We start from the raw sequence: 23,502 nt of genomic DNA on the forward strand, positions 1-23,502 counted from the left end.
ATGAAAATCAGGAAACAGTATACAAAACAGATCATTCAAAAAGCAGAACAGTCTGGGATTGTCTAGTGAAGGGAAAGAGAGGAGAGAGAAATTTCTTGAAAGTCTCACAGTGCAATCACTGATGCCCAAAACTGGTGAGCTTGAGTCCTCAAAAGAGTTAATTGAGTTCATGTTACTTAAGAGGAAAGCAAGGATGCAGTATCTTTTAGAATACATTTAGAATACAAGATCAAATAGTTAAAATAGTGACACTTAAGGATACTGATAATCTTCAAAATTTTGGAATCAAGATAAATTAATAATCCATCCTTTTATTTTCCTTCCCCCTAACTTTCTCCCAATCAGTGATTAAGCCTGATCTACAAAGAGAGGACTGGAACAAAAGCATAGCTCAGAAAACCAAGCTCTGAAAACAAGCCAATAACTGTTTAAAGTTGGAGGAAACTGAGCAAGATTGAAGTCTAAATAATTCACTTAACTTGGAAGACTCAAACAAATAAACTTTCTCTGAATACTACTGCTACACAAAGTTCTTCCCTTCCTATCTTCCTTTCACCTTTCTACAGAAGCCACATCATCTTTTAGATTAGTGCTTCTGTAAGTGGGGAACCCCAAGCAGCAATATCAGTATCAGCCGGGGACTTGTTGGAAATGCAAATTCTCAGGCCCCACTCCAGAGCTACTGATTCAGAAACTCCAGGGTTGGAGCTCAACAATCCTGTTTTAACATGTGATTCTGCTGCTTGCCAACATTTGAGAAACACTGCCTCAGGCAACATGAATGTAAAAGGCACAGGATTTTGATTTACAGAACAAGATAATTTTTCAAAGTCTCAAGCGACGAAAGGAATAGGGAAGGAAAGTCTATTTAGTAAGTGGTCCATTGCGCTTAGAAACCATGTCCTTTCTAGATAAAGACCAGACTATAACACTTAGCAACCTCTAATAAGTAGGAGCATAAAAGATGGTACCTTCCAGATGTTTCAGGAGTGCTCTACTGCTATTTCCATGAGCAGATATCAGAATGTTTTTGCCACTTAATACTTCAGGAGCAATCCTTTCATTCCAATAGGGAAGCAGTCTCTCCAGAACCTCCTTTAAGCTTTCAGATCGTGGCAGTTGATCCACAGGCACGTCACACACTTTATACCTCCGGTCATTGTAGATTTCATGGTAGTAAGGATGAGACTCATCAATGGGAGGTGGAGTCACATTGTAGCTTCTTCTCCAGAGCCTCACTTGTTCTTCACCATGATTCAAAGCCATTTTCTCCCTATTGAGACCAATCAAGGCTCCATAGTGACGCTCATTTAGACGCCAGGAGCTTTCCACAGGAACCCATTCCTGACCCAGCTCTTCCAGGATTAGCCAGGCTGTGTGGATGGACCGATTAAGGACAGATGTGAACACTAGATCAAACTCAAAGTTTAGTGCTTTCAGTTGCTTCCCACAGTTCTTCGCTTCCTCTATTCCTTCACTGTTAAGTTTCTGATCCACCCAGCTACAAAAACGATTCTCCTGATTCCAAGCACCCTCTCCATGTCTTAACATAATAAGTTTATACTTGGACATAGTGGTGGCTGAGCTTCTCTGGTGTGTTCAAATGAGCCAATGTTCAATGACAGCGATACATCTAGAAAGAGAACAAACAAAAAAGAATAAGTTATATTCTTCATTCAACTGACTACCTGGGAATGGTAGCGCAACTTACAACAGCCAGTTTCTAAAATAAACTGGGATTCCTTTGAACAGTTTTGACATCAGATATCTGGCAATGCATACACTGCAATACAAACAGCCATAGTCTATAGATAACTAATTACAGGGAACCTAGTTCACTTCAATTTTCTGATGGCTGGAGAGTATACAAATTGTATGATGTAAAATAACAGAACAGCTACTTCATTCCAATGGTATGCTGCATTTCTACCAGATAAAAAGGATCCCCTCACTTTGTTTTTCCTCCAGTGTAAAAATAAATATTTACTGGTCTCACCTTATTATATAAGTTATTAAACATGTTAACTTAATGAACCACCCTCTATATTTGGCTTATAAATCACAGATTGGTGGCAACTAGTTTTTCAATGCCACAGACCATACTAGATACAAGAAAATCTAAGGATTCACAAGATACATGGGTTCAAACAGCATTCAAAATTATTTTAAATTGACATTAATACAAATGTGGTAGTCATTTCAATAATTTCTCACCTGGAATAAATCCAGATGCACAAGCTATCAAATGTAAGCAGCTGAGAGTTGCTGCCTGGAGATACAGATTAGTAACAGCAGATCTGTAGGAGTGAGAGGAATTACTCTGATAAGGAGGTCCTCCCTCCTCTTCCCCAACCCTTCAGATCTACACACACCAGCCACATCCTTAGAAGAAGAAGAATCAAAATGAAATAGGCGACCCTGAAATATTTCTGAACTTACGTTTAAGCTGTTGGCCCAAAGACCTGCTGGGCCTTGTCTCTCCCTTGGGGAATCTGAAGACATGGCTGCATCAGCCTGCCTTCACTCTTATAGCAATGTGCCTATCTACTGTTGCCTGGGCTTACAGGCATGGTATTCTCCTCTTCCACTCCAGTATCTTCCACACTGGGGAGGTAAAGATTACATGAGCTTCTGGACCTAGTCTCTGCGATCCTTGGCAACTTTAGTTAACTTGAGATTTTCTGTCCCATGTAAACAGTGATTCATCGACAGTTATATAACAATACGTGACAGTGTTAATTGGAATCTAGATCTAGTTTCTATCTTTCTTTAGTAATTCCTAGAGATTCTAGAAAAAAAAAAGGGGGTGTTGGGGTGTGGTTTAAGCCTTTAAAGTAAGGCTTCATATTTCAGTGAAAGGTAAACAGAGGACCCTGGGGAGGAAATCAGATTGAGGTGATCTGCAAGTAACTGAAAAGGTGATGGGCATTTAGGCTGATGATTTCCTTTCTCGTCAAGTATCAGGTTTGAAGTTTTAAATGCATGTGAAGCAAAGAAGCACCAGGTAAGTGGAGGAGCCTGGCTCAGGTAAAGGCTCCTCACAGGGCTGAGAATTCCAACATAGGAAGAGAAAAGCTTCTATCTTCATCCTAGGAAGGGCATCAGAGAGGCAGAAGAACAGGGAATGGGATGAAAAGCACGTGGGCAGTGCTTGCCAGCTGACTGCTTTTGCCCAGAGGCAGAATAACCAGGACGCATATGCAGCTTAAGTTTCAGGGCCCCTCACCTGAACACACCTTTCTAAGGCCTTGGGAGAGGCCAGATGAGTTCATATGGTTATGTGTGTTTTAGTTTCAGGCCCTACAAAACAGGATCCACCCCTCTTAACCACTGTATTGTTTTAGTGGTGGTGACTGAGGAGAGGGATGGAGATAAGAGAAGCCATCACCTGTTCCTCTACCTCAAACTTTGTCTTGTCAAGCCAGAAGCCTCCACAAGCTAATAAAGCTACATTCCCTTCAAATGAAGAAGGGTAGGGTGGCCAAATTTTGTAGGCAGAAGCACGTCCCCTTCATCTTTTAATTTTTAACTATATCAAGTCACAAAAGAGTGTAGCAATAACATTATGGACACCCAGGCACCCACCACCAAGCTTTACAAGACCTCAACATTCTGCTGTATGTTTTTTTTGTTTGTTTTTAAGAAAAAAAACCACTTTCTCTGCTCTTTTATTTTCCTCAATATATATGTGCTAGAGTACTACAGACAAAAGACTATACAAATGCATACCCTTCCCTCACTCTGATACACAGAGGGAGAATACAGTGTAAGCTAGATACCAAACTAGTGTGTTTATCTCATGTAAACAAAAAGTCATTACCTTTTCTCTTCCTTGGAAGTATCAACTGACTTTTCCCATTTGACTACCTGATGAATACTTACAAAAGAACTTTTGGGGCTGGCAGAGGTTTAAAGTCTGCAATGGTTTTAAAAGATTTCAGTGCACTAGAGCTGGTGTAGCAATTGTTCACCAAAAAGCACATGACACAGTAGTCAGGCTGATTTGAAGTTTAAGGCAGGGGCAAACAATGCTTACAATGGCCAGATAGATGTGAAAAGAGGAGTGAAGACCACAGGGAGTGGTGAGAACGTTGTGAACTGTGTAGAATGTACATGCTGCTTTGATGGAGGCAACTCATGTGTAAGTGGACAAAGCTTTCGAATAACCTGGTCCAACTGAACCAAGGGCACCATTCTTAGAGTATTTTGGCAACCAAAAAAAAAGATGGGACTGCCAAAACCAAAGACTGGGGAGAATGCAAGACCTAGAGTCAAACCATGGAAGACCTATGGATTCTGTTTTGTTTTTTATAGTAAATGTCTTCAAAAACAAAAAACAAAAAACAAAAAACAAAAAAAAACTAAAACAATCCTTTCAGATCCTAAAACGTCATATAAAAAAAAAGAGTAGCCACTGCTAAACTCCAGCCTGATGCTCTGTGAGACTGAGGACCTAGGGTTCCCAGAGCTGATGTTAAAAACAAAACAAACAAACAAAAAGTACATTTTTATGTGACATCTGATTTAAATAGGGCAACAAATTTGAATAAAATTTGTAAATGTTAACTAAAAAGAAAAACATGTCTGCAGGCTAGATTTAGTCTGCTAGTATATGACTTCCAATTTAAAGGAAAATCTCTTCCAAGTCACAGATGAAGTCTGTGAGCCCACCATCCATTCCCAAGGTCTCTTATCCCAGCTTTCCTCAGTTACTGTCTAACACAGCCCTTTCAAAGAACGGATCCTCTACTCCCCATACTGCTCTAAGCTTCCTTCTCTCAGACCCAACTTTACAGTCCTCCTTTCACCAAGTCCTTTGCTGGTGCCCCCAGAGTTCCTAGCTCTATACTCAAACTCCCACTCAGCTTCAGACTCTTCCTGGGATGTTTCCTTCAGCTCTGGGCTTAAACTGAGTTGAAAATGAACAGAAGTGAAAACTCTTCTTACCCAGGCAAGGACACTACTTCCCAAGTAAGTGAGGGATGTTCATGCCTCACATGGAAGTGTCACAACTGGATGATCGGCAAGGTCTTGTTCCCTCTCAATGGCACTTCCTGACCATAACTCCCTCCCTCCCAGCCTCTCCACCTGCTCCACCTTGAAGGGAAATAAAAAAAAAACTTTGCTTCTGAGAGTCATGCTACATACAGCTGCAGCACTCTCGTCATCCTCATTTATTAGCTACAAACTTCCTGAAAACTAAGCACACTATTTAAAACCCTCAATTGCTTCCTGTTGGTCTTAGGCTAAAGTTCAAAATCCTTAATGTGACCTGCAAGGCTTTGGTTTTCTGTTATTTTCATGTTCTTTCCTATCTCAGGACCTTTGCATTCTGTAACCTACATCTCCTCCCCTCCACTTGCCATCTCAGCCCCACCCAGCTTTAAGTAACCTTTAGTAATCCTTTAGATTAGCTGTACAACCAAAATATAATGTAAACCATGTGTTAATTTAAAATTTTCTAGTAGCCACATTAAAAAACATAAATAGGTGAAATTGATATATTTAACACTATATGTCCAAAATATTATCATTTCAGCACAAGTAACAATTTTTTTTATGAAAAATTTTTTTTTTCATAAACCTGGTGTGTATTTTACACTTAAAGCACACCTCAATTCTGACAAGCCACATTTCAAGCACTCAGTAGCTTCGTAGGCCACTACATTGGATAGTGCAGCTTCAGAGCTCAGCTTAAATGGTTCTCAAACTTTAACCTGCTTCAGAATCACAAGGACATCTGGTTAAAGTACATTGTTGGGGTTACCCCCAGAGCTTGAGTCAACAGGTCTGGGGAGAGCCTGAGAATCTGCATTTCTACGAGTACCCAGGTGATGCTACTACTGCTGGTCCAAGGACCACACAGAATGTCTGCTCTGTGCAGACTTCTATGCCCTTCCTTCTCACTACTGGGAACTTGGCCAGGCCTCTTTCTTACAAACTCTTGTAAGCACCCTGCTTTATAACATTTGGTGCACTTATGATGGATTACTTTTAGAAGATATTTGTTTGATGTCTACATAGGCTGTTAGACGATAAGCTGAATCAAGGCAGGTCTTACTGCTGTATTTCCAGAGCATAGCATGATACTTGACACAAACTAGGCACTTAGGTGTGTTGAATGAATCAACGTCAGTCGAACCAAAATGATTAGATTGTGCTAATGAAGCTAAGCCTTGACAGTTTTAGTGGTAACTGCCAAAGTAAAAACAATCAGCTGACAAGAGTCAAGATGTTAGGAAGTTTTAACTGAAGAATCCCAGTATATGTAATGGCAAAGCAAGGGCCAAGAATAATTAGCCATCAAATCTTTTGAGCCCTTTATAATCTAGACTGTACATGGCCATAATCTCTACAGGGAAAAAGGAGACTCCAACTGATGAGTCCAGAAACATATAGCCATTTAAGTGGCATGGAACTGCAATCCAAGTCTTCTGTCTCCAATACCTATGCTCTTTCCACCTTACCAATGAAGATTTTATAGTCCTGGTTTGAGGATCTAGACTTACTTGGCTTCACTTCAGAGCGGCATCTCCAGTCACAACTCGTCGTTTCAACCCCAGGCAGCTATTTTACGGAAGCATACAAACGAGTAAGTATAAAGGAAGGCTTGGTTTATTACTGCTAGGAGAAAAACCTCAATGCACAAAGTCAAGTCAGGCAACAGTCACTTCAACTTATTAAAGAGGCAACTTATAAGAATATATACTCCCCACCCTCGAACTAAAAATGATTCTTTTTAAAAACAAGTTGTTTTGAGTTTGTTTGTTTTGTGTGTGTGTGGGTGTGGGTGGGGGAGCCCACCACCCTGGAGTTAGTTTTTAATTAATCATTTACTTAATACCAAAAAGGGCCTCATGGGTCACCTAATTAGCATACTCCATACTTTCTAAAGTATGGTCTGGCTTGAAGAAAAAGTTAACTAAAATATATCTCTTACATGACTATATCTCATCTTTCTTTCCCTTCCTCTTTGCTGCTTTTCTTTCTGTCTAGCCATTCTATTTAGCCCCCTGACATCTAACTTGTCCACTCTACTGAAATAGTCTCTCAAAAGACTGCCACTTAGTTATTTGTACTAAATGCAGGTTGTCTTCTCTCAGGGCTCCACTGCTTTGATCCCTCTGTAGCATTTGATATTGCTGATCGCTCCAATCAAAAGAAACAAATTCTTCTCCCTAAGATGGCAGTGCTGCATTTCCCCAGCTTTTTCATTGCTATAACCTGGTGTTGGGTCTTTGCACTTACCTACCCACCAACAATAATACTATGATGATAACTAGTCAAAGCAGCTAACATTCATAGAGTGCTCACCTTGTGCTTGGCAATATTCCAATCATCAACTACCATTCCGTGGGGTTAACTGACAGACTTGGAATTCAATCTCAGGCAGACTAGACCCCAAAGCCTACACCTCTGCCTTACACTGCTCTGCCACACTGCCGCATTGGTATCCCAAGGCTGTGTCCCCAGCACTTGGCTTGTTATAATTGTTCTGATGGAAAACTCTATTATTCGCACAACTTTAATCACATGAAAATAGAAGACATAAATGGGCGGCACCAAATACCCATCAGTCTGCCCAGCTTCATCAATTCATTTATTCTTCAAACATATTTTGCAAACTCCATTTGGGCATGGCACCATACTAGACCTGTGAGGAATATGTAATTTAACATGAATGTCTTCAAGAAACTAGTGAAGGAAGGGTGATGGGCATGTGTGTTTCTGTGTACATTACTAAACTAGGAAATAATCCACACTATCAGAAAGCACTTCATTCATAAGAAAGCTAGGAAAGGAGCGTTATCATGGAATAAGGCTTCACAAACATGGCACTATTTAAGCTAGACTTGGAAAAAGGTAGATGATTTAGATTTGCAGAACAAGGAAAAGAAATTCTAGCCTAAGAGAGTAGAGGCAGAGGAATAAGTGCTTATGGGAGAGTGGTGGGCCAATTCAAACTGGCTGGGTGGAGTGTAGGTAGGCTGAAAACATCCTGTTTTGCATGGGACAGTCTTGCATTAGGACTGTTTCTCCAACATAATTAATACTAGGGCCCCCTTTCACTCTTAAATGCCCCATTTGGAAAATTATATGGTCATCATAAGTATAGGATATGAAAAGGAAGCAGGAGATTAGTGTAGAAAGATAAGACCTGATAATGAACCAAGAGAAGCCTTGTGCCAAAGGTTCTTCTGTAAACACTGGGACACTATTACAGGTTTAATAAACAGTACACATTTTAGGAGGGTGAAGCAGTACTCAAAAATACAGAGGGAGATGGAAAATGAGGGCAGTGAATATTAATTGCGAGGCTTTTGCAATAATTCTGGTACCATATAATGAAGACCTGGACCAGGATAATGGCTACTGAAATAGGACCTATAGCTTAACTCAGGTGTTGGCAAAGTTTTTCTGTAAATGTTTCAGCTTTGCAGGCCATATGGTCTCTATCACAACTACTTTATTCTGCCATTGTAGATGAAAGCAGCTGGAGACAATGCATAAATGAGTAACTGTGACTGTGTTCCAATAAAACTTTATATATGGACACTGAAATTAGAATTTCATATAATTTTCATGTGCATGGAATAGGACTTTTTTTATTTCAACTACTTAAAAATGTAACAACCATTCTTGGCTTGAAGGCTGTTTGAAAAAAAGCCAAAAAAACAAAACAGGCAGTGGGCATATTTGGCCCACAGGCAGTAGTTTGATGACCTCTGGCCTAGTTGGATACCATACGCAGATCTACTTATCGTATCAATATTTTGAACCTTCAGCCAAGCATCCTATCATAGGATAATCCAAACATTATTAAATCATCAGATTTTATCCTTAACCAGAACAGAAAGGACCCTGAGTAATAGAATCCTATTTATGATTGTTGTTATTCCCCATACTAGATAATACTTAGCATATTTAAATCTGTCCGAGAACCCTGACTTATGCTTTACTGAATTGTTTAGAAATAGGTTCAAGACAGAACTCTAGGGGGGAAAATGATTCATCGTGTTAATCTCTTTCAAGAATATACTCTGTCATTTTGAAATGCTTTATTACTCAGCTTCATGAATTAAGTCACAATGCCTCACATTTCAGGTGAATGCATACTTGCTCAGGAGTAGGTGCTATGCAATTGCCTTGGCAATAAAGAAACAACAGGTGATTCAAAGGAAACAATTTGCAGGTGACTTGCATTTTCAAAGACCTTTTGTTCTATATATGTAGAAACATTCCATCTAAATTGGCTACAAAGCAAAGAATATTCCTTCCCTAAATGCCACCATAAAAGCAAAATTATGTTTCAAGATTAGCATCCTTTGCCAAGGCAGGGATGGAGAAGGTAGATAGGGGAATGGTGCACATGGAAAGCACTGCATTTACTGTAGTTATTTCTACAATAGTTTCAGAATCTCTGGGCAATTTCAACAAATGTAGGATCACCGTCTTGCTGCTGTTTCCAACTCCTGCCCCTTATTAAGCAATAACATTTCACATACCTTTTTCCCTCCTGTAACAGGCTCATACTGTCTTCCAGACTAAAACTCCTAGAACTCGTCTTCTGCTCTTCCTCAAATGTTTGGAAATTAATAATGTCTGAGACTCTAGTATCAGAACTCATGAACAGGTGGGCCAAATTACAGGATCCAGTCCAGATTAAAAACTTAGTCTTCCATTTCCATAATAAAAAATTTGATCAATGATATCATGTTGAAGAATTGTGAAGGAACAGTCACTTTGATACAAAGCTTACCCCTAATTATTAAATATTCAATTGCTATCCTAGACCATTTAGATGTTTTCCTTGGTCCAAATCCTCTGGATAGTTTTTGAACAACTCTTAACATTCACATTGCATTAGAATTCTAACTATAGAAGATGGGCTTGCTATATTTGAGAGCATAGAGATAAGAGAAGTTAGCCACATTCCTGATAAATTAAAAAGGAACAGTTCTCAAGAAAATGAAATCTGGAGGTTCAGTTTCTTAGCGCTTTCAGTGACTTAACAGAACATGCCCACCCCCGTAATATGGAACTTAATAACAATCAAGCTCAATATGAGAGGTTCAAACATGACTGTACTGAAAAGTTTCTATTGTGCCATGGTCTATCACTTTTTCTTTACAGTACTTTTCAATTCGTTTGCATTATACATTATAAGAACATCCTTTTACGAGGAGCAAATGGTATTGCTCATATTCTCCAACCTTACATCTATTAATATCCTCAATAGATTACCTGTTACAAGGTGTTACCAAACACAGCAGGTAGACCCCCTACTCACAGGAAAGAAAGACACATATGCAATGAGATGCATATTTGCCTGGGGCACATCACTTGTTCCAGCCTGCATGTCATCGCCATTGTGCACACCACCTACTCATGATATCTCCTTTGTACCTTTGGTTACTTACTTCCCTGGGGTAGTGGCTTTGGTTAACACAAATTGTTTCCATCAAAACCCATTGTATGGAATAAAAAAAACCTGGGCATGGGTTCTTGTTCTGCTACTTACTGACAGTGTGATCTTGAACAAGTTATTTAAATTCTCCAGACTCAGGTTCTTTATCCATAAAGATGAGGATAATGAAACCACTGACCTCAGGGGCTATTAGGAAAATTCAATGAGATTATGGTGAAGTACTCTATCAAAAAGTTAGAGATATGCTAGGTGAATGGAGCAGAGTTTGACTAATTTACCAAGTCTGACCCATACTCAGGCCCACCAAAGGAATCCTACCTTGCCGATGGTATGAGTAGAGGGAAAAGCTGGGAATAAAGCAAAATGAGGGTGGGGTAGATAGAAGGAGGTTAAATTAGGAGTGGAAGGAAGAATGCAATGAAATGTTGGGGCTGGGGGAGGGCGGCGGCATTAAGATACAGTCCTAGAAACATAACCAATACTAAACAATATTCTGTTATCCAAATACTTTGGTAAAGTGGTTAAAATTTAACTTACATTTTATAAATATTTTCCCCAATTTGTGGCCAAGTTTCAGTGAAAAGAGTCTTCTCATTCAGTAATACTTTCAGTCCTATTTCCCCATACAAACATCCCCTCACACCAGATATTTCATTCCATAGATGTTCAAGAGACCTGTCAGTTCACACATTAGTGTGTCCAATGATCTTCAAGCACCAAACACACAAAGATGAAGGCATAGGTGAACTTATATATCTGCATCAGTCTTTACTTAAAATGAAATGTGCCACTTAATCTCAACCAAACATAGAAGGCACAGAGGCAAAAGAGGAAGAGAGACTGAAAGATATACCCAAACAATAACAGTAGTTGATTCTGAGTGATGGGACTGAGGATGACAGTTTTCTGCCACGTATATCTGTGCTCTCAAAATTTTCTACAATGATCCATTTGGTTTGGTTTAAATATGAACACAAAAGAACATGTACTATCCTTGTAGCTGGGAACTTTTATTTGCTAAGCAGATTGGTACAGAATTTACTGGGACAAGATTTTGCTTGTGTACTTGTGGTGGAAAAAATGTCTAATCATCTTCATTTAACAACAGACTGTTATACAGGCATGGGCATCAAAAATAATCTAATGTAATATCTGCCTTTTAAAGATGCAAAACTTAAGGGCCAGGGAGGTGAACCGGTTTGTTTAAAATGACACAAATACTAACAGCTTTAGGACTAAAACCTGTTTATCTTGACTTCCAACTCAGGGCTCCTGCTACTTTATTTGTTCGAGTTATGCTTCTCTAAAGTCCTCCACCATTTGGGGAGAATCTATAGTGTGCAAGGCACTGTAGGAATACAAAGATGTATAAAACCTAGACCCTGCCTCAGTGGAGACAAGTTATAAAATAAAAGATAAATTGGCATGTGCTCTTCCTTCATTATAGAAAACGTGAATACCCTGATGAAAGACAGGGTTTTCACACTGCATTCAGTCAGCTAACCTACTTGTGCCACTCATAAGCTACAACTTCTCCATAATTTGAGTTCACAACTGTGAACTTCAGTTCAATTCTGCATTTGTATTGTCCTTGCCTGTTGTAATATCAGCCCCCGTCCCACAGGAAAGAGGGGGAAACCACTTTTTAATTTTTAGTGATTCTAAGAACCTGTGATTTGGCTCCAGGTTTGAGCGCAACATGAAACCATATATTCACCTCCCAAATGGCGCTCTTCTTTCTCCTTTCGTGGCATTCAAGTTTTTTTCTATGTACTTAAACTTTTAGGGCCAAGTCTGCCAGTGCCTTAAAAATAGTGACATAGTCCTGAAAATAGAGCGAGCTTCTTTCCAGGGAACCTTACTATTGAAGAGGCTCAGCCACACCAAGCCTTAGACGCCCAAGAGAGATGAGTGCATCCTTGCCTTCAACTTCTATTTATTCTTGCCATCAAGGCGCCACCATCAAGTCGGATTCCTTCTTTAAGCTGACAGAACTGTGACTCGCAGAGTGGCTCATCTGAGGAATGGACAGCTGAGAGGGACCTGGGGAATAAGTGAGGGTCGCAGCTTGAGGGGTGGATGTGCGAGTGCCAGATTCCCACCAAAGACCGCACAGGCGAGTAAAGGAACCGGCCTCCCTAGCACCTCAAAACAAAAAACAACAACAAATACCACAACTTCTTATAAAAATGGAAACGTCTGCAACAGTAATATCCTTAAACAAATCCACTCACCTGCAAAGAGGCCAGCAGCAGCTTCCCGGAGCCGCGGGGCAGCCAGCGCCTCCTACAACTCATTGCTGCAGCCGGCATCGACGCTTTTTTCTATCCTGAGAGCCAGAAGAGGCAGGTTCTTGGGCTCTGCCTATTGGAAGGCCAAGCCGTCACTCATCTACCCTTGCCGGCTCTGAGGGGTGGTCCCGCCCAACTCCGCGGGACCGACCCAGGTCTTTTCCGTTTCCAAATCCCTGGAGTAGGAAGTGCAGTTTTTATTGGCTCGCTGAAGATACGAGCACACGCGTGGACCAATAAAGGGCTGGCTTCGAAGTTGGTGGGCGGGCTTGGGCCTGGTAGAAGTAGGGAAAGAATCCCATGAGTGTCGCCCGGGCATACAAAAACCTGTAGTCTGAGGAGCTCTAGTGCGTGTAGGGATTCTCAAAAGTGTTTTCTGTCGTTAAGAGAGACACCTGCTAGTGACAAGAGGGGTCTGCAGAAGATTGGACATGATGAGGTGATGTTTCTTTTTACTCATTGGAAATTTACAGGTTGTAAATTGGGGGTGAAGTAGGGTAGTCCTCTCAGAAGAAAGTGACTTTTGCATAAATGCGTGGTTTTGAGTGTGAAATCGTGATTAAAGCGAAGGCCTTTGAAGTGCCTGATAATGGGCAGCAACTCATCCTTTCTTCCCTCCTACTGCTTTTATAGGGATTCCCCTTAGGCAATTCTTTGACAGTGTTTTAGTTGGGGAAGAAAAGTGATTAAAGGAATTCACTAAAAGCTTATAGAACCGACGACGGAGAGACGGGTAGGAGTGAGGAGAATTATAATTCGAGGACAATTGCTGAACAACTCATGGAAATAGCTGAAGCCTGACACGAGACTCTAAGCTTCTAAGCTGGCTGGAACTACCAGACACCGTTTTGAAGCATATACGTCAGAACTTTGGTGTGGGTGAGAGAGATAAGGAATGCCATGTGTGCCCGACTACGTGGGGAATTCCACTTCTTGAGTTCTAGAAACTGTCCAGCCGAGTGTTCAGCGTCTTCCCTTGAGTTTTTCCTCTTTCATCCTCATGACACATCCAGTAGCTTTGTGACCAGCAAGGAAGGCCTTAATAATTCTACATACATTTTAAAGGATTATCTTTCCCCACCAGAAATTCATGTAAAACCTAATTGTTCCTAGCCCATTCTATACCTCATTTATCCTTCTTAAAGCATGGTAGTTCCTCCTGGGATGTCAAAGAACAGTCCTTTTCTCCTGAGAGAGCATGAATCCAATCCCTGACAGGTTCCATCAAGTGACTGATAGGTCCCATCAAATGATAGCTGGAATTTAACTTGCACAAGTAACTAGAGTTTAGGTCAGAGCAGCTGAAGTTGGCAACTTCCTGTCTTATTGGAATTCAGCTCAGGAATGCAACTTTCAATTCTATACACTTGCCCACTTGCTTTTCCTTTTCTCTATACAGCAAGGGGACAAAGTGAGGAGAAAGCTTTTCTACTGAGTTATCAAACTCCCTACTTGTTGCCCACTGTCCATACCCTGCAGGATGAAGACATCCTTTCAGAAGTAGCAGAGTCTTATGGCATTTAACATTTTGGGATACTTACTCTGGAATTAAGAGCACTTGGTCATTTGAATTTCCTTTTACTGTTGTTATGGATACCCACGGAATGCGAGTTTGTCACATAGAACATCAACGATATCAAACATCACCTGCCCTTTAGAACCATTCTTAAGATTATTTGGTTTATGAATAAGTGATTTTGATATAAAATGGAAGCAATTTTATCAGTGATCTTTTTGTAGGATAGGAATTAAAAAGCAAATTTTTAGTCAGGAGCAAGTATAATCCTTGGAGAACAAACATGTAAAGACTTAACAAAATTGCAGGAGTTACTGCTGTCTTATAACAAAACTGTTTTCCATAGATATCTAGGCAGTAATATCACATCCTTAATCCTATGTTCTGGTCTGCCTGATGAACTGTCTCCCTTATGAACTTTTAAATAATGAGATCTTGGCTCACAATGATGACAATAAGCTCATGTAAGGCAAGAATGAGCCTCAAAGGATATTAGACTTACAAAAACTTAGTACTTATAGGGTCCTTAGAAATTGAATTCTAGCCCATCGTTATACAGGTGAAGAAACTAAAGCTTAAGTGATTTGCTCAGAATGACATAGCTTGTTGGGTACAGAGCTGGGACAAGAATCCAAGGTTGCTAATTCATAATTCTAGGAAAATGCTTCCTTCTCTTCCTGCCCCCCTCATTCTCCCTTAACACCCCCCAAAATATTTATTAATATCAAGATTTCTGATTTTAAAATTGACCTCCATTAAGACCAATCATGAGGAATAAAATTCTGATATAGCAAGTGCTATAGATATTATGAAAATAGCTCTTTGTGTCTCAGTTCACTACTTTTCTTCAAATAATTTTGGTATAGTTCCACTTTCATGTAAACAAGAAATGAAAAAAAGCAGTAAATTATTATAGCCTTTCACATATAACTCTGTTTGTAAGTGCTTATTGAAAACATAATATTAACTTTTATAGTACTTTAAGGGTTAGTAGCAGATTGCCTTATTCAAATACCTGAATAGAGTACTCTTTTATGATAGCATACATATCTGGTCAGAGTAATTTCATGGCTATTTACATGTAACCCCTTGCCTTTTCCAGGTAGGGTTGAGATGATTCACCAAGTATCAAAACATTACCCACTGACAGGCTATTCTGCCTTTTCTTTGCCTGGCAGAGCCATTGGCTCCCTGCCTCCAGCAAACTCCAGAGTTAGTTGGTCCGATTTCCCATATCGGGGTGGTCTCCTTGTCTTAACAGTACCTGGATGCATTATGATCTGGTTGTTTGCCACTGGTATCTGTTCTACCACACTCTACTCATGGTCAGCTTAAAATCTGTCAGCCATAATCCAGTATAATAGGCCCAAGTTTGACTCCCATCTTTGACCAACTAGGCACAAGAGCCCCTTGCTGAAATTAAGAACCAAAAGTGCTTTTATGGATCCACCATACAGATTCAGGAGGGATGTGAATGCCATCTCTCCCTTCATTTCATAAGTTAAAATTTAGGATCCTCACCTACCTCACAGTGTAATGTGGAGAATAATGGAGACAATGTTGAAATCAGTTGCAATCTAAATTACTGTAATCTGCCACTTACTAGCACCTTATGCAAGTTGCTTGATAACAGCCTCAGGGTCTTTATCTCTGAAATAGGTGTAATACTTATATGGTTAAAGTGAAGATTAAATAAGGTAATGTAGTGTGGTGCCTGGCCTGTGGAAAGTGTTCAATAAATGGTAGATGTTTATATTAACAATGAGTAATGATAAATATAAAGTTTTAACTACTTAGGAGTGTTCTTATTGTGAGAACTCAGTAAGAGCTGAGCCTTGAGCTTTCCTCCCTTTTCCTACTCTCTGCTAAAGCCAAGACTCAGACTTCTGCAATAGGATATGGTACAGAAATTTCCCTGGTTTTCTTGCTGCTACCCAGAGAGGCTACTGTAAGGAAATGAGTGCTAAAGAGGAAACAGACTTAGTGGCAGGGCCAGGAGACTCTGGTATTGGGAGGTCTGAACCAAATGAAATTTCCCTATTGTAAGCCCCAACTTTGAACATCCTGGAGTAGGAAAAGACCCCAGTTGATTTTTCTTTTTTTTTCCCTACTCTCAATTACAGAAAAACAAAACAAAGCAAACTCTTTGGGGTTTGGGAAAAGAGGAAAAAGGAGGAAATCTGCAGAGAATCAAGAATCATCTTTTATAAATTCTCTACCACACTGCTCAGGAGAAAAACACATTTTTATTGTATGTTATGCTGAACAAAATGGTCACAATTTCTGGCCTTGTTTTTTTAAATGCTATATTATATTTATTTATTATAACTTTTTATTATAGACATATGATATTGATTGTAAAAGGCTTAGAAGCTGTAGATTTTAGAGTACCTGTAATCCTACCATCCAGAGACAACTCATTGTTAACCTTTTGATGATCTTTCTGTTTTTTTCCATAAATCAATTCTTTAAAATAGACTACAGTCATAGTATATGTACTGTTTTATGGTAATTGTTTTTACCTAATTTATCACAGAAATTTCCCCATGTCATTTAATATTCTTCTTTAATATATAATTCCATCTTGCAAATGTACCTTCAGGTAGTATGCCTTATAATTCAGCCAGTTCCTTACTCTGGGGTGCAAGGTTGTTTCAGTGTCTTGAAAAGATTCAGTGATTTAAACAGGCTGTTCTTTCCCCCAATGACAGAGTACTCTGGGAATCTTTATTGAGCCAAACACAATGCCTCCTGGCCCCAGGGCTTCTTCATGGAGGCTGATAAAGTGGCCAGAAATTCTTTTTCTCTATGCCCTAGTATTAAAGAGCTAAAAAAAGGCGAATACGGTTAAGCTTGAGCTATTGGAGTTTTTGCCGTAGTATCCTGCCTCCTCCAAGATTTCCTGTTCTTTAACTTGAAGAAACAGTGTTTAAGTGAAGGAGAATGGGGATTGTGCTAGAAATCAGGGCTCCGTTAATAAAACCTCCCCAAATGCTTGGTATGTGTATCCATTTTACACATGAGGAAAGTTGGGCACTGAGAGATCATTTGTCCAAGACTGCACAGCTTTGAATTTCTACTATGTGCACTGCTTCTAAGAACTTATGAATATACTGTCACTCTTCCTTTTTTTCCTGTGGGAAATTTGGTGTTGACCTTCTAGGATATATTTCTCATCTGCTCCCTTAAAAATTAAAAAAAAAAAAAAAACTCCCTTCCTGACTGTCCAAGAATTTCTTCTGCCTATGGGTTTCCCAAATTGGCTACCTCTTTGTCAAAAGAATGTTATCTTCATTCTCTAATGTAGAATCAGGTGACTTAGCTTTTTATCCCACATTTTCTTAAAGACATGACCTCACTGTATATATTGGAAGGTCAGGTTCGTAAAAGGAAGTTCTTATTAACCCTGCATCATTTTCGAATATTCACATTTGTTTCCTTAGCTTTCAGGATTTATGAAGTATGACTATATATACAGCAGTAAGCCTATTTTTCTGGCTTGACTCATAAACTTGTTCTGCAGGAGATTTTAAAACAGGCTTTCTAGAATTCTTTAGAGCCATGAAGCCTCATTGAAATAGATACATACCTTCCATTATTGACACATTGAAGGCATAACGCTTATTAGCAAGTATAATTTCCGGGATGTTTTGTTAAAGCCTCCTTATGCAGTCTAAATAGAGTTACAGTTTCAGTCAAGGGGACATATTTTAAAATACTTTTTTGCACCATCTTTTTTACCCTTCACCACTACCACCACTACGAACGCTCGATCCCAAGCTACTGTCACCTCTTGTCTGGATTTTCTCAGAATCCTCCTAACTGGTCTCCCTGAATCCACTTTTGCTCTCCTTTAGGCAGCCAGTGTGATGTTGGTGGAATGTGTTTGTGGTCATGTCTTTGTGATCGTGTCACAGCTAACCCCTCTCCTCCTCCTAGCTTAAAACACTGCAGTGGTTTCCCATTGCTCTTAGCTTGAGCCTTCTTTTCCCCTTCCTGTGGTCCTTAGGCCTTTGCACAGGGATTTTTTTCTACCTAGAAGGCTGTTCCCTCCCCTTTCCTTACTCCCTCCCTTCCACCTTCCTTGCTTTAGAACTGTTCAATTTTGATAGTAGTTAAGTGATCATTTCCAATTCAAATTTGATATTCGTTCATTCAGTCATTTTCCCATGACCCCTGCTTGGGTCATACCTCCTAGGTAGATTACACGTTGTAAAAGAACCATGTACCTCTTCTTTATAGAACTTAACACAAATGTAATTTTATATTGTATATTCCCTCTCTCTCCACAGATCTGTTGGCCTTTTGAAAGCATGGACCCTGTGGCTTTCACTTACCACTGGTCTACAGTGCCTGGAAGTAGGTGCTCAATTAATAAATGTTAACAAATTATTGCATTGGGGAAAGAACTAGAAGATTAAATTCTCTCCTCCTTTTCCCCCTAAATAGTACATCTTATATATACACTTGCACCAATAAATAAGCACATGTATTTAAAAAAAATTTAGGCATTCAAACCCTAGAAGTTTAAGATAAAATGTGATATATGTAAAGTTATAAGAATAATGTTAAATTTTCTACATAAACTGAGAATATTAGCTCTGAAAGAGAACCTAGAAATCATACAATTCAACTCCCATACTTTACAGATGATAAAATTGAGGCCCAAAGTCGGCAAGGGATTGTTTAAGATCACAAAAGTATTAACACATGGAACAAGAATCCAGGTTTACTAACTCCAAGGCCAAATCCCTTATGCAAATGAATTATTAGAGGCAAATAATTATCCAGCAGGGAGAATATGCTTTTGGGATTGAAAAGAAGTACAACAGTGCAGTATTTAAGAAGGTGGACTTGGGAGCCAGTTGGCCTGGGTTTCTAATCCTGGCTCTGTTCCTTACTAGCCATGTGATTTTGGGCAACCTGCCTTATATCTTCTGTTGTGTAATGGGTGTAATAATGATACTTATCTCATAAAGTTGCTAAATTTTTAAATAAGTTAATACATGGAAAAAGCTCAATAAATTTTAACTTTAGGAAGTCTCGATGGTAGATTAAGGACCAAATATAATTTCTTATTTATAGGATAAAATCAACTTTGTTGATTTTCTCCTGTTTTCTTCTTGAGAAAAACATATAGAAAGCAACTTGGAGGCCTTGCTTGGACAGTGAAAAGCTGGTTTTAGCAGATAAAGCTTTAGGGGTTGTGCTAGATGGGAAAGGCATGTCATGACTTGGTCAAAACAAGCTTCAGGCCACAGATGCTAGTGTGCATTGCGATAACATGAAGCCCAAAGGGTTTAAAAAAGCACACAGAAGAAGGAAAAATTAAAGAAATCTAAAATATTTAGCATTAAAAAAAATCATATCAGGGAACAAAAAACAGTCTAATAAAAGGTGAATCTATCTTAATTATGTCATGTAAAATACCTTTTCTTTGAGTGATAACCTTTCAAATCTACTTGAAGTCCCAGATAGCACCCTTTTTTAAAAAAAAAACGACCCCTCCCCCACCCCCCGCAAAAAAAAAAAAAAACAAAAATAAAACCCACAATTTTCTCTAGTGGCTTTGAGAGCTTTCTTTTCTATAGGTACTTCTAGGTGCTATGTCCAGAAAGAAGCTACTTTAGGTTTATGACTCAGCATAAGTAGAGTTCCCCATTTGAATCCTCACAGAATCCTTATGAAATAAATATAGCAAATAGTTTGGGTGTCTTTATTAGTAAATGTTTTCAAGTAAGGAATAATGAGAATAAATAATTCGTTACCAGTCTTGTAACCATCAATCAGTACCAACAACTGAATGTTGGTCTCTTCTTACCAGGTGAATGTCCTAACTAGTCTTTGACATCATCTCTCTGTGAAGTATCAGATAAAAAAAATAGATAAATTGTCTGTTGGTAACCACATGATGTAAAATTAGTAAAAGGAAAGTTAAGTTAATGGCAAAGGCTTCAATGCTGAATGATTCTAGGTGAGATGATATACTGAAACTTGGGTTGTTGTGATCTATGACAGCTGAAACAGATTGCTCCAAGGCCAAATTACCTACACTTCTTCACCCTCGGAACTTTAAGCAATTATGTAAAGGCATCTATATCTCACTAGAACTGCTTGTATGTAGAAAATTAATTTTAGGACTAATAAGAAAGAACCTGTGTTCTCATCTCCAAACCCAACTATATTGGGCAAAAGATTAATAATAGACCAATATTTTCACTTTTATCTCTCCCAAAAAGGTTAAATCTAGTGTAATTTCTCTTTGCCTAAGCTCACCTATTTCTTTATGCTTTGCTGCATCTCTGCTTTCTCTAAAAATGGGGGAGCAAGAAAAACAAAAAAGGAGAAGGAAGAATGAGAAAACAAGTAAAACATTCAGAAATGCTGGTTTCAACCAGCAAATCAAACCAATAAGTAATCCATTATTCATTGACTGTCTCCTAATTAAGACCTTGTATTAGGAATTTTGAAGGAAGTGATTTTGTTTGTGCCTACCATAAACAAGTCCACTGTGTCAGGTGCAAGTGATATAAAAATAAATGAAAGATTGTCTCATCCTTAAAGAGCATGGTCCGGTAGGGAAGAGACCAACTCATGAAATATTAATTACAGTATAACATATTTAAGTGCACGTGCAATTAGTGAGGGTTCACAGGGTATTTTGGTGGAAGTAGGGGCACTTAAGTATGTGTGTGGGAGGGGGTGAGGGTGAGAAAAAGTTGGTTGGTTTGTGAGAAGGTTAGATACTTAAGTGGTGAAGCCTGAGCAATGTTTAAAAGGAGTAGAATGCCTGTCAGATTTGCATAGTAGGTTTCCACTCTAAACAATGTTAGCATAGACAAAATATATTGTTGAGTTCAAAAACAAGATAAACATCTCCATGAACCAACAATGTAACAGAAACAGAGCCAAAATTCTGGTAGGCTCTGGGACTGGAGGCAGATGTAGAGGCTGGAATTTCAGCTCCCACCAGGTGGGAAACATTCAGAAAAAGTGTTGTATTCGAAGACAAACCAGACCTAAGCTTGTTGCTTAAGGGGTGGGGCTCCTTCTTCTGGAAGGGTGAAGGGGTTCAGAACCACTGCCAATTGTTGCCTGGGTCAGTGGCTTACCTCAAGCAGCAGCAGATAGGAAGGCTCAAGGACACAGATACAGTGTTGCCTCCAGAAATTAGACTAAGCCATCTGCTGGCTGAGAGACTGATCGCAAAGAAACATTCAGTGGAGAGACTTACACACCAGAGATTAGGTGCTAGAAACCTAGTGGGGGCAAAGGAACAAGGAGAACACTCCTTTTGAGCTCATTCTCCAAATTAGCACCCCTTTTTTGGACAGTATTTTTGCAGAAATATGTTGACATAGTTATAAAGACTGTGATAATAGCAGTTAAAGGGAGCAGTATAAAAGGAAGACTGTGTGACCAGCAAGAAGTTAGTCAAGGTGAAGTTCTGCCAACCAACCAGCCAACAATGTAAACTCCACTCCCATGCCTGACCCCATCCCCAGACTAAATGCTCCTTGTATTAAAACCTCAGCAGGCCTCTTATAGGAAGAGATGGGAATTGAGCACAGTAACTATACTGACTTTGCAAAGCAGATCTAATTTGAAATATTCTATTTTTTCTATAAAGAGACTCAGAATTTTCAGGTCAAATACCCTAGTTTTTTGCTTAGAAAATATAATCAATTTACACCCAGGGAAGAGTCAGAGAAGTTAGCCTTGAGAAAGAGTGGATAGGAGGTGAAGGGAAGCCTGAATGATTTGGGTATGGTGTGGACTCTTTGCAATAATTTTCTAAGGGGGTGCTTCCCTGGGATCTAAAGAAATTTGAAAGAAAATGTGAGCAGTGAGGTCAGTATCACTAAGATAGGTCTGGAAGCCTACCAAAGGTGACACTAACTCTGGTTAACTATGTTACAGGGTTGGCCATTCAATTTTGTAGACCTGGAAACTCAGTCCACTAATTTATAAGCTATAAAAGGCAATGATTCCCTTATTTCCCAGATTTTGTTGATAAATCTCTTTGGTGCTTCATATACCAACCAAACAGCTATTCTGCACATAAACTCACTATTCTGATCAGAGTGAACTTTGAAACTATTATTAAAAAGTGGCTTGGTGCTCAGGAAGTACTTTCCACCATTCTCTATAATCATTTGCTCTTATAACTGATTCTCACTGGACCCAAAGGAAATACTAAATTCAATTTAAAAGCTACCCAAATGTCAACTATTTGTATTTGCTGAATGTTTAGTGGAGCTGAAATCATGGCTTTAGAAAAGCTCTTATTATGGCACTCTTGAAAACCATGCTGTTTTTCCTTTTCTAAAGAAATACATCACCAAAATCTTAGAAATAAGGGAATCAGTGCCTTTGATAGCTTATAAAATGATGGATTGAGTTTCTGAGTCCACTTAAAAAGAAATAACACATAATAACTATTAGTACTACTACTTGCCTCTTTTGGGAACACAGTGATTTTTAAAAGAGCATGGAGTGTTGGGGAAGATGGCGGCATAGAGAGGAGTGGAAGTTAGTTAGTCCCTCCAGAGCAACTAATAAAAAACCGGGAACAACTTGTAAAAGATCTGGAATAACTGCTGGGAGACAACCATTACTGTCCACGCATCGTGAAACAATCTGGGTTGGGAGAAATGACTGAGATCACAGCATAAAATCTGTAAGTAAAAACTGCAGACCTGAGCCGAGAGCCCCCCACCTCACGGCAGCCCGAACTGCAAAGCCTCGCTGTGATAGAGAGCAATGCTCTCTAAACAAGCAAATATACCTCAGCCCAGCTCCAACTGGGGTTTTAACTTTAACCGCTGAATACAAATTATGAATCCCCAACAAGCAGACAGAGGCTTTTGGTGACAGCTGATCTTGGAGAGTCAGGGGATGAATCTGTCTCAGAATGGGGAGTCCAAAGGATCAGGTGCTATCTCTGGCCAACAGGTGAATCTGAGAGCCATAGACTGACCCTGAAAGGGGGCTTTCTGTCCCTTTCTTTCTCTCTCAACCTGGGCAGCACAGTGGAGAAAGCCTCAGCCATTTTCAGCTCGCAGTGCTTTGCAGTAGAGAAAGCCTCAGCCATATTAAACTCACAGCACTCTGACCCAGAGAAGGGTGGAGATAGCAGAGTCAGAGAAACGAAGAATCTATTTATATGCAAATGACCTCACTCTAGGGGGCATCTCTTCCCTAAGAGTAAAGAGGTGGGTCCCAGTTCTACTACTGCCTTCCATTCAGAATGAGACCCCAGAGCC

The 23,502-nt window shown here is 39.5% G+C and overlaps 1 protein-coding gene and 1 long non-coding RNA gene across 6 annotated transcripts in view; one reads left to right on the top strand and one right to left on the bottom strand.

Moving 5' to 3' along the window:
* The window catches only part of BPGM (bisphosphoglycerate mutase), a 30,146-nt gene extending 17,338 nt beyond the window's left edge, over positions 1–12,808 (bottom strand). The window contains exons 1-3 of one of the 5 annotated variants that reach the window (XM_037836118.1): positions 12,664–12,784; positions 12,353–12,472; positions 972–1,633 (exon numbers count right to left, since the gene is read on the bottom strand). In XM_037836118.1, the coding sequence (XP_037692046.1) occupies positions 972–1,572 (601 nt within the window). In that variant the 5' untranslated portion in view covers positions 1,573–1,633; positions 12,353–12,472; positions 12,664–12,784. Of the gene's footprint in view, positions 1–971; positions 1,634–6,509; positions 6,568–12,146; positions 12,272–12,291; positions 12,473–12,663 lie in introns of those variants that run through there. The other 4 variants (XM_037836117.1, XM_037836116.1, XM_037836121.1 and 1 more) reach the window with 4 other exon arrangements.
* A 193-nt stretch (positions 12,809–13,001) lies between these two features.
* The window catches only part of LOC119534081, a 124,722-nt gene continuing 114,221 nt past the window's right edge, over positions 13,002–23,502 (top strand). Inside the window, exons 1-2 of the long non-coding RNA XR_005216951.1 lie at positions 13,002–13,159; positions 18,529–18,595. This is a non-coding gene — a long non-coding RNA (uncharacterized LOC119534081). The remainder of the gene's footprint in view (positions 13,160–18,528; positions 18,596–23,502) is intronic.

The sequence above is a fragment of the Choloepus didactylus genome, chromosome 5, assembly GCF_015220235.1.
Source record: "Choloepus didactylus isolate mChoDid1 chromosome 5, mChoDid1.pri, whole genome shotgun sequence".
Lineage (NCBI taxonomy): Eukaryota > Metazoa > Chordata > Mammalia > Pilosa > Megalonychidae > Choloepus > Choloepus didactylus.